The sequence below is a fragment of the Dermatophagoides pteronyssinus genome, unplaced genomic scaffold (assembly GCF_027571235.1).
Source record: "Dermatophagoides pteronyssinus isolate colony J.1.1.1.1 unplaced genomic scaffold, Derpt_VIB-CSIC_2022.12 sq0001, whole genome shotgun sequence".
NCBI lineage: Eukaryota > Metazoa > Arthropoda > Arachnida > Sarcoptiformes > Pyroglyphidae > Dermatophagoides > Dermatophagoides pteronyssinus.
This window is the reverse complement of record NW_027461525.1, coordinates 130,584-142,768: the sequence shown is the minus strand read 5'-3', so window position 1 is coordinate 142,768 and position 12,185 is coordinate 130,584. Positions and strand designations below refer to the sequence as shown.

Below are 12,185 nucleotides of genomic sequence, written 5' to 3'. Positions count from 1 at the left end.
ATTTTTACAACAACAACCTATGTATGTTTTTTTGTGTTTTTTCTGTTGGTTAAATGTCCGGAAAATGAAAAATGAACCGAGTTAAAGTTGAAGAGGACACCACACTGCACAAATATATACAATCTTTTTTAGCTTAGCTCAAAAACGGAAAAACAACCGAAAAAAAATCGAAATGTGTTTCAGTTCATGTTGTGTTGTCTATGTGCCATACAAACATTAGACTCTATGGGTTCTTCTTTTTTTTCTTGCATATTAGTGATGTGTGTGTGTTTACACAAGTGTTCAAATTTCAAACCAATTCAAACAATGATGATGATAATGGTCTATTCGGTAATACTTGATGAAAATTTCATTCAGAAAATGAGACAAATAAATAAATATATGAATGGTAATGATAAGATAACCCTGTCCAAATGATGATTTAGAAAAAAAATTATAACATCATTTTCATGTGTGTGGTTTGCCGAAAAATTATTATATGTTTGACTATGATTCATAGTCAAGTGAGGTTAGGTTGATGGTCATGACTATGACTGTGATTCATAGTCGAGTGAGGTTAGGTTATGATTTTTTTCTTTTTATTTTTTTGCGAAAATCTTTTATATTCAATCATCAATGAAAATATCCAAAAAATTAAAAAAAAAATTAAAAATTATCATTGATTGATTAATGATGATAAGATACATTGAAATCAAATTTTTTTCTTATAATTTCAAATATTATTGATTCAATCAAACAAATAACAACATTGACATAAACAGATTTTTTCTGAAAAATTATCAATATGATTAAGGAAAAAAATATATTCAGATTTGTGATTAGACTAAATCAACCAAACAAATCATCATCATCATCATTATCATCATTCGATTTTTCACTTTAGAAGATAAATGTAATAAAATCATTTTCAAAAATTTTTGAATGAATTTCCTCAGCAAAAATGTATCCAAATTCTGCATTGCATAATAAGTACTCGAAAAAAATATGTCCATTTCAATTTTTCTTTGTCGGACGAAAAAAAATCAATCAGAATCAAATCTCGGGTTTTGCTCCATTCAGAAAAAAACAGCAAAAATTGATCCCGCCTCTCGATCTATTTTATCCAGGGTGTTTAGTGAATGTGAATGAATGAACACAACGTAATATGATGGCTAAATCATTACATTGAAGCGGTATTTGTGTATTTGTTATATGTCGACCCTAAACAAACGAAAAACACGAAATAAGATCCATCCCACACCACCAAACTAATGTAATCGGGGTAATGGCTTCAATTATTGCTTCTGCTCCGTGGTTACATTTCATTTTTCTCAATCATCATCATCATCATCATCATCATCTTGTAGCCCGAATAACAACATCATTTTCTGGTGGTCGCCGTCGTCGTTGGTGATCATTTTATCCATTTTTTTTGAGAGCCGCCTAGAAAAAAAATCTGATACGTAATGTGAATATGCGTGGCTGCATTTCTCTCCAATTTATCTCTTTGCTATATGTGATGTTTTCTTTTTTCGTTCAGCAAAAAAATGTTCGTTATCAATTCATTTTTTGATTGAATAATAATTTTTGTTCATTGTATTGAGCGCATGTTCATTTGAAATGTAAGAAAAAAGGATGATCATTTTATCGTGTTTTACAGTGTTGTGAAATTGAAGCCAGTTTTTTCTTTCGTTTCACTTTAATTCATTTTATCTCCAAGAAATTTGATTTGATTTTCTTCATCGTTTCGTTTACATTTACATTTACCATTCTTCTAAAAAAATTGTGTATGTGATTATTATCATGGTTTTGATATATGTAAAAATATCGAATGATGATCAACAACCGAAAAACATCATCATCATATAGACACAATTGAAATGAATTAAAGATAACCATACCATACCACATATAAAATATATTTAACCAGCAAATAGCATCGCATATCATCATTATTTGATCAATGATCATATGGCGCAAATCTTCTTCTTCATCAACGTTGACGGCGGCTTCGTGTAACCAAAATAAATTCAATGAATGGATGGATGATTATAATTGCGTTGTGATAGTGGTGTTTTGATGATGATAATAATAATAAAGATGGTGATGGTGGTGGTGGTATTATGAATGAATATATCATGTGGTGGTAAATAAATATTTCTATGTTCATCAAAACACACACACTGTTGTTGTATGTGATATTCAAAACTGAAGCAAAAAAAAGAAGAAAAATAAAGGAGTGAAAGAGAGAAATATCAATATCCGTTCTCTTCAATGTTTCTAACAACATCATTTTTTTCAAAATATTCCTCATCATTACATTGGAAATATATCTGTGCAGTGTGTATATATCAAATTGTATTTGTGTGAAATGAAATGATAATCAGCTGGTATATATCCGATTCTCTTGTTCGTTTATGTTTGTGTCAAATTTTTGCTGTGAAAATGTGTTTTGAAAAATTCAAATGTATTTCAAATAGTCAGTGATGATCACATAATAATAATATTTTCATGAAAATTGATCTCATTTTTCTCAAAAATTAAATTCAATCAAATATCCTAATAGAAGATAATGTGACCATCGATTAATTTGATTTCCGATTTGTTTTTATGTGTTGTGTATCATTATTTCTATATGGTGGTAATCATCAAATTACACTTTTTTAATTCAATGTTATTCCATGTCGCATTATCGAATGATTTGAATAAGTTGTTTGTTGTAATCATCATGAGAATTAAGAAATAACTCAATTTAATTCCGTTTGATCTTTTGTTTCAATCAATCAACCAATCAAGCATCGTCTTTCATTACAAATTTTTGATCGAAATCGATTTTTTCAATTGAGATTTTGTTCAATTACTGATAAAAATTGTCAACATTTTTGTTAACAACGACTTTTGTTTGTGTTGTGTTGTTCTACCAAAAAAACACAAGTATAAAATGTATTCAAATTTCACAATTATCATTCAATGATGTTATTGATGATCAATAAATGATTATCACAACACACACACACATAAATTAATGTCAATAATTGAAATCGATAGTGTCAAAATATAGACACACACAATTATATGGGATTTACCAGAACCAACACCAAACATGTAAGATTATATTATATTGTCGTTATTGTGTAAAAAACATGTAAATATCATTCGGATGCTGATGATGATTATTTAGTCAGTTAGTTAGTTAATGTTTACAACATCATTTACATTTGTGAACAAAAATATCATATTTAAAGAAAAAACATCAAATTAATGATGATCAAAAGATTTTGATTTCCAAAATTCTTCAACGGATTTTATTCCTTATTGTTTTTTTCCATCGGGATTAAATTCAAGATTCTTTTCTTTTCTTTTGATTTAATATCAGATTATCTTTCTTCTTCGTCTTGAGTGTATGATGATTTTGTTGGACATATGACGACAACGACAAATATCAATGTTTCATTGCCATCATCGACAACAACAGCATTATCATTATCATCATCAATACAACCAGAACAACAGCAATTTACAATCGGTTCATTATCATCAATGGCCGGTTTGGATCTAAGTGGTCATCATCATAATAATAATAATGGTACAATAAATCATCATCACCATCAACAGCATACATCATCAACAACAACAACAACAACAGCAACAACAATACCTCATCATCCAATCTCTTCATTATCACCCACAGCATCATTATCATCATTATCATCATCATCATCAAGATCTTCAAGATCTTCACCAACGACAAAGCAAAATAAATTGAACGTATCATCATCAACAACATTGACCAACATTAGTGACCATACTAATACCGGTATAATCAATACATCACCATTGTCATCATTAAATTTTCACTCGACAGGAATAATTTCCGGATTAATTGCTGGACATCCTAATCATCAACAACTAGAGCATCTTCATCAAAATTCATTATCATCAACAACAGCCATGCCTAGTTCATTATCACCAACAACAATATTATTACCAACATTAGGTTTTACACAGGAACAGGTTGCCTGTGTTTGTGAAGTGCTACAACAATCTGGTAATATTGAACGTTTAGGTAGATTTTTATGGTCATTACCATCATGTGAACCATTACATAAAAATGAATCCATTTTAAAAGCTAAAGCATTGGTTGCATTCCATAGGTAAGTGACCCCTTTCATTTCAACAAACATCTACATCCACATTGTCCAAATCAAATCAGAAAAAAACCCAATCAAAAAGAAATAAAAAATCAAGATAACATTTATAAACATTTTTTCACATTCAATCTTTGTGTATTTCTGTCTTGTAACACTTTGATCCCTTATTTTTTCTGAATGAAAATGTTGTTGTTGCTGCTGCTGCTGCAGATAATAATAAAAACGGGAAAAAATTTAGTGCGAAATTTGATTGAAATTTGAACTTTGTTATTTTCATTCGAGAATAAAGGAAAAAATCAACTAAATAATCATTATTTTTAGTTAAACTTATCCAATTCTATATCAAACACACACACAGAGAAAATCACTCTGAAAATGTTGTTGTTGTATATTTCTTTTACTCTTTGATGGCCATAGTAATTGTTTGCATTTGTTTTAATAATAACAATATTTACATTTCATCTTTTCATTTGAAATTGTTGTGGTCTGTCGGCACTTTTATTTCAAGTTGTACGAAAAAATTCATATTTTTTTAACCGTTCGAATTTTTATCTCTCAAACAAACCATATTTATTCATTCATTCATTCAATCCATCCATTTTTTTGGTTGTTGTTGTTTTTTCGCTGGTTTCTTTACATTTGATCAATCAAGCCATGCGACCAACCAACCAATCTCATCAATAAATGTTTGTTTTCTGTAAACTTGTTTGATGTAAATTACTAAATGTGTTTTTATATGTTCTAGGCTGGCTGTTTGCAAAAAAATTTTTTCTCTTGAAACAGCAAATGAACAGCATGAACAAACAAAAATTTCATTGACCAACATGGATCATTTAAGGTTTTGGCGGCTGATGCTTTTTATCCATGCAATTTTTGTTTGTTTGATTTGTCTGGTTCGGGTAAAGACTTGAGATTGTTGAGATTCGTAATTGGCAAACACGTACGCGTGTACACCACCACACACGTTTATCATTTTCATTTCAAAAAGAAGTAAATTTTACATTTTTTAAATCAAAATCATTTGATTTTATTTACAAAATCAAATCAAATGATCGATGATTGACAACAAAAAAAAAGCCTTAAAAAATTCATTCATTCAAACGATATTGATTCGATGATGATGTTTTCTTGCTAGTCAATCAAATTTATCACCATTGTTGATGATGATATGATAAACATACGAAATATACTATAGTGCACTTTTTATCGAAAAATATTGATTTGTTTCCGATCAACAGATCATTGACAATTCTTGTTGTTCTGGTAATGTTTTGTATATGTGATGTTATGATGATGATGATGACAATCATCCAATGCAATCCAAAACACCATACAATTTTTTCGTTGTCATTCGAGATTCATCATAATCATCATGTTCGACCCCTTTTTTTACTCTTTTTTTTTTTTTGGTTGCCAGCATTTTTTTTTTTGTGAGAAAATGAAATGAAATGCAATCGATATACGGCCGTGCTTTTTTTGGTTGTTGTTGAACAGCAAAAATAATCATCATCGACGATAATGATAATCAACGATGATGATGATGATCAAATCAGACAAATTTTCTTCTTTGCTAAAATTGTTTTCCAGTCAGAAAAAATAGTCGGCATTTTCATATCATCATTGGAAAAAAATATCTCGGTTAATCATCGTTCGGTCGGGTTTTTTTTCTTCATTCACATTTGTATTTTGGCTGGTTGGTTTTTGGAAAAATGATTTTCATTCATTCAATTCAATTCTCACACACAGCAAGACTCAGATTCAATGTTTTTGTTTTTTCTGGTTGTCTGGTATTTTATCGTTGTTGTTGTTGTTATAGTAAATCTCTCGGATATCATCATCATCATTATCGTATCTCGGTGATAATTGTTTTTCTGATTTTCATTGGCATTTCATTCATATCAATCATAAATCGATTATATTTTGTATATGGAATTCTTTTTGAATGAGAAAAAGTTTATAAATACTTCTGGTGTGTATCACATGAATATCAACAAAAGAAACAAATAGCCGATCAAAACAAAATGTTAAAAGAATAACCCTGTTGAACCGACGATGTTTTGATTATAAATTTCCGGTTTTTTATATGTGATGTTTGTTTGTTTTTTTCTCAGATTCATTGGACCACCGCATTGATGATAATTTTTGTTTTCTAATTTTTCAAATTTTTTTTCTTGGCTAAAAAATGATTTATTTTCAAACGATAATGATTCTTAATGAATCAATGATTAATGAATTGTAAATGAATTTTATTCCATTTTTTTTTTTTTTTTTTTTGCTGAAAAAATTCAAGAAACAAATGACAAATGATTTTTGTCATATCATTTTTTCCTCTTCAAAAAAGATTTATTTCTTTTTCTAATTTTGTTTACTCAAACAAACACACACAGAAGCATCATTTCTACGAACAAGTTCTAATTACAATCTGATTACAGATTTTGTATGAAAAAAATTTCAAACATGAAATGAATGAATTCCTTGTTAAATTTTTCTTTCTTGAATCAATGATTAATTATCATCAAGTGTTAATATTATTTATTTATCCATACGATAAATGTATCGATCAGTAGAAAAAAAAATTTCAACTTTTTATTATCAACTGATTTATTATCAAATTCACACAAATTGAATTTATGATTCATTTTGTGCGATCTTGATTTGGATTTTTCACTCCAAAACAAATCGTTTTGCTGGTGATCACCATCGTTTTTTTCCACTTTAAACAACCAAATGATAATTAATAAAAATATCGTTAATTATGAATATATAAAACGATAAACCATAATGATAAGATAATGTCAATGTGATTTTTTGATTTCTGATTTTCTCTTTTTGGCAAATGAATGATAATGATGACAAATATCTTTTTGGCTAGAACGAAATATATTTTTTATTTCATTTTGGTCCAAAAAAATGGCTTCAAGGGATGTATGATATACATTTGTGGACACAAACTCTTATCATTAGTTTCAAAAATTTTATATTTCATTTCGATCAAAAATTGATTATGATGAAATAAACATAACATTTTTTCTCAAATATTTGACTATGTATGTTCACCACCATATGTAATCATCACATCGTATATATGTAATATAACAGTATATATAGTCGGTCTAAAACTAAAAAAAAATCCATTCCATTTGAATGTTTTTTCATTTCACTCTTCAAAAAACATTTCATTTCAGTTTAGTTTTGGTTTTGGTTTTCCATCTGTTTTTTTTTTTTAATTTTCATTGGTTTAAAAGATCCTTGTTGTTGTATATCTGCGGTGTGTGTGTGTGTGTATATTATGAATACAAATCCAAAATAAAATGAAATGATTGAGTGATTAATCAATGCTCAATGATCATGATAATAATATACACTAGGACCTTTGACCTTTATTTTTTTTTTGCTCTTCTCTTTTCAGATTCAGTTATCAACCACCATCATTACCACCACCGTTATAACCTTCGACCGACCCGATTCAATTCGATTCGACCATCATATCATATCGTACTATACACCACCACCACTTAATAGCTTTTTGATATAGCTAGTCTTTTTTTTTGAAAAAATAACAAAAATCTTTTGCATTTGCTCTCGAGATAATCTAGTACCCTAGATTTTTATCAGGGTTTTTTTGTTGTTGTTAATGTTTAATGTTGTTGTTTGATGATGATGTTCTTTAATGGGCCACATTTTGTTGAAAAAAGGATCATTCTTTATTCAAATTTATTCAATAATGATGATGATTATGATGAAAAAATTTGAAATTTACCTGATTGATTTCCAATCAAACAATGTTGTTCGTTTGCTGTTGTAAGGGAAAAAATTCCAAATGAATAATAAATTGTTTTAATGAGATAAATGAATATGAGAAAATGATGAACAACGGAAAAAACGTGTTAAATTCACAGACTAATCACGTTTTTGTTTTCATTATTATTTCTCTTTTACTTTTGGGTTATTATTCCATTCAATCATCATCATCAATCAACAAATGTTTCGTTTTTTACGTTTTTTTTCTATTCGCTATTTGCACATTGTTTATTCATTCAAGTAATTAATTATAAATCGATGATTTTGAATCAATTTATAAATTTTGAAGAGGATTTTCCCATTGTTTGTTTCTGGGAAAAAAATCTTCCCAGAAAGAAAAATGGAAATTGACCTCTGAATAAATTTTATATATTATTTACAACCAAAATAAAATAAACATTTACGTTATTCATCATTAAACACACTTGCAAAACGTATTTAGTTTTTTTCCAACAAAAAAAAATTGTTTTAAATATGAATAAATGATGATGATGATGATTGAACCCAAAATGAATGAACAAGATTCTTTTATTTTATCTTTTTTCCCTTGATTTGACTGAATGATTGTTATTGTTGTTGTTTGAAGATTTCTCTTTTGAAATTCAATACCCTTCTTCTTTTTTCTTTATCAATGCTTGTTTGTTTGATGATGATGATGATAAACAAACATAAACATTTTTGGTTTGGTTGGGTTTATGCCTCAAATAAGAATTTTCTACAAGGTTCTTCTTTTAACATTGATTCTATATTTAAAAATGAATAAAAGAATCGTCGTTTATTCGTGCATCCGTTGTTATAATGTGATGTTTTCGTTCAATCTCAGCAAACATTTTGCACAAGAAAGAATTCATGTTTGTTTTGTCCCAGAACAAACCAAACCATAACAAAATCCAAATAACCAAACAAACAACCAAAAAAGAACAATGGATCTTTGTTTTTTTTGACGATAAATTTAAGATTCAACTCATCATCATCCTACAAAAACTAATGGCTGTCGTTGTAATTATTTTAGTGGTTTTTTGAATATGAAAATCATCATTTTTTTTTCTTATTTGAAGTTTGCATTGATGCGAATTAAAAGAAAAAGAAAGTTTGTTTAAGTCAGCAGAAATAAATGAAAAAAAAAAACATTGAGAATTTATTATCGAATGGTGTTTCAAAAATGGAATATAATGTATCTTCTTTATCGAATCATTTTTTGGTTTGGTCTTGTAAGGGAAAATATTTTTGATGACAACCAAAGAATTATGTGATGCTGATGCAAGAAAACAACAACAGCAATACATTTGTGTGTGATGAAAAACAAACAGAATTTTTTTTTTTGTTTTTTTTGCTTGCTAAAAATGTTCAGAATTTGTTTTGGGCCTAGATAGTTGCTGTTGTCCATGTCTATCAACATCAATAACATTCGTTCTCTCTGTGTGTGTTAAAGTTGTTGTTGTTTGTCCAAATGGTACATTGTTTTTTTGCAAATACATCATCATCATCATTTTTGGCCACAATGTTTTTCTTTCTGTATTTTTCATCCAAATGTTCCATTTATTTTTGTCCGGAAAAATAAAATGTGAAAAGTGTGCGATCAAATTTCACTAGCTATTGCAGAAAAATCTAAATGCAAAAAAGATGAAATGAAATTTTCTTTTTTGCATTTTGGTTCTGTTGGTTTTCTTGTTTCACGATGATGATGATGATGACAATGATTTCAATTGTCATTTTTGTTTATTCAATAATCTTGATGGAATAAAATTTGGTTTTTGTTGCTAAAGAATTTTTTTTCAAAATTTTGATTTAATTTTGTTTTTTCATTGTTTTGCAGAGGAAATTTTAAGGAATTATATAAAATTCTTGAAAGTCATAATTATAGTCCTAATTCACATCCAAAATTACAATCATTATGGTTAAAAGCACATTATATTGAAGCTGAACGTGCACGTGGACGACCATTAGGTGCTGTTGGAAAATATCGTATACGAAGAAAATTTCCATTACCCAGAACAATATGGGATGGTGAAGAAACATCATATTGTTTTAAGGAAAAATCTCGTAATGTTTTACGGGAATGGTATTCACAGAATCCATATCCATCACCAAGAGAAAAACGTGATTTAGCTGAAGCTACCGGTTTAACTACAACGCAAGGTAAATTTAATTAAAATTTTTGCTGATGTTAAATGAGCTTGACCATTCAATCATTTCATCATTTCATCATTCATTACAGTGAGCAATTGGTTTAAAAATCGTCGTCAACGTGATAGAGCAGCCGAAGCTAAAGATACGTAAGTTGTATGATTTGATTTTTTCTAATTTAGAAAATTCGTTCATGATTCTTTTGTTCAAATTCTTTTTTCAATCTTTTGTTGCCCAAAAAAAATTTAACCCATTCCAACATAGTAGAGATTCAAATGATAAACATAATAATATTCATGGAAAAAATTCTATTAAAGTTACGAATGATCATTCATCATCACATTCAGGTATAGGTGGTAATTCCAGTGATGATGATGATGATGATGATTGTGAGTTTGAAGAAGAGGGAAATTCTATACGTACTAATAGTAGTAATGAATTAAATACCACAAAAACAACATCGACGACAACAACAATCACAGCTAATCAAAATCAAATATCATCAACATTATTAAATCTGAACAATGGAACAAATCATGCTACATTATCACCATCGGAATCATCATCGTTATCAGCATTTTCTGCACTAGCCTCACATTTAAACAATACTATTGATAGTGGTGGTGGCAGTGTTAGTAGTAATGGTGGTGTTGGTATTACATCTTTAACCGGAACAGGAAATAATTTCAGTGCAAATTTAGTCTCAAGTCAATCAGCTTTATCGGCAGTTACATCAATGCAATCACATTCAGTTTCAATGGCTGGTTATCCCCATACAGCATTCCGTTTTGGTACGCATCATCCACATCCACATCATTCAACAACTCAAAGTCATTTTAGCCCACATCATCATCATCATCCATTACATCATGCAGCGGCTGCGGCAGCAGCTGCAGCAGCAGCAGCAACCGGATCTACTACTGTTGGACATCCTAATCATCATCATCATCATTTAGCTGATGTAGCACCATCCGCTCTAGTCATGCATCATCATCATGCAGCAGCAGCCGCAGCAGGTGCTGTATCAAATGCGGAAACAATGTTTCAATTAAGTTCCGTATTATCATCATCAGCAGCAGCTGCATCATTAGCAGCAAATCAATCGGCATTTGAAAATTATAGTAAATATGGTGCTGCTAGCATGGCGGCTGCTGTTGCAGCATTTAGCGGTGCTTCTCGACCACAATTTTAAATTGTTTGAAATTCCTTAATTTGAAATTCTTTTCTTTTTAATTTTCCTATACAACAACAACAAGACTTACTACTCATATTACTCATTCATTCATTAATTGATTTGACTAATTTTCAATTTTTTTTCAATTAAAACAAACGGATTTTTTCCAAATGAAAAATTCAATGATAAACAAATAAAACGGAAAAAAACAAAAACATTCCTCGTTCATTATAAATATATACACTGAACACTTTGAAAGATTCATTGATGATTTTGAATAAAAACACAAATGTATAAAAAACAACACAATATTTAGCCGAAATTAATAAACCACCATGATGAATCTTGATTGTACAGAAAAATAAATATTATCCAAAAGAAAAAAATCTAGAATTTCATCCCAATCACACAATTTTGAAATTGATAACATTTTCAAAAAATTAGATGTATTCCTTTTCCCATTTTTTTTGTGTTTGTTTGCTACTTGTTTATAAATTACAAATTTCGATTTGATTTTTTTTTGCTTTTGTTTGTCCATCGATAATCATCAAATATTATCAATTTCGATTCGATTTGGTCGAAAATTGTATGAAAATAAAAAAATGAAAATCATTTTTTTGATAACCATAAAATTTTTTGGTTTTGTTTTCTGGGTCAGACCAAATATAGAAAAACCAATAAAAATGGTTTAATTAGACATTTGGATGATTGAAAAACTAAACTAAACAAACAAAAATTTGATTGACAATCGACAAAAGTGATGATGGTTAATTATACAGTTGTTGTCTATCAATCCACATTAAAAACATCAAGAATTACAACAAAAATACTGTATAATTTTCAGTTTGTTCTCCCTATACATTTCAATTTTCATTCAAACAAAAATAATTTTCAAATCTAAAGGATCGTCAATGTTTTTGCTGCAAAAAAATACATTGTTTTCAAAATTCATT

The 12,185-nt window shown here is 28.8% G+C and overlaps 1 protein-coding gene across 3 annotated transcripts; it reads left to right on the top strand.

The window, feature by feature from the left end:
- Positions 1-1,726: 1,726 nt before the first annotated feature.
- LOC113796619 (uncharacterized) lies at positions 1,727-11,755 on the top strand. Of its 3 annotated transcripts, none has more exons than XM_075822003.1 (5): positions 1,727-3,084; positions 3,356-4,133; positions 9,748-10,070; positions 10,150-10,207; positions 10,323-11,755. In XM_075822003.1, the coding sequence occupies exons 2-5, from the start codon at positions 3,403-3,405 to the stop codon at positions 11,248-11,250; spliced, it is 2,040 nt and encodes a 679-aa protein (XP_075678118.1). In that variant the 5' UTR covers positions 1,727-3,084; positions 3,356-3,402; the 3' UTR covers positions 11,251-11,755. The 3 variants fall into 3 exon arrangements, with proteins under 3 accessions (XP_075678118.1, XP_075678187.1, XP_027202723.2); XM_075822072.1 differs by having other exon boundaries at positions 1,732-3,084; positions 10,326-11,750; XM_027346922.2 differs by lacking the exon at positions 1,727-3,084 and having other exon boundaries at positions 3,159-4,133.
- The last annotated feature ends 430 nt before the right edge of the window (positions 11,756-12,185 follow it).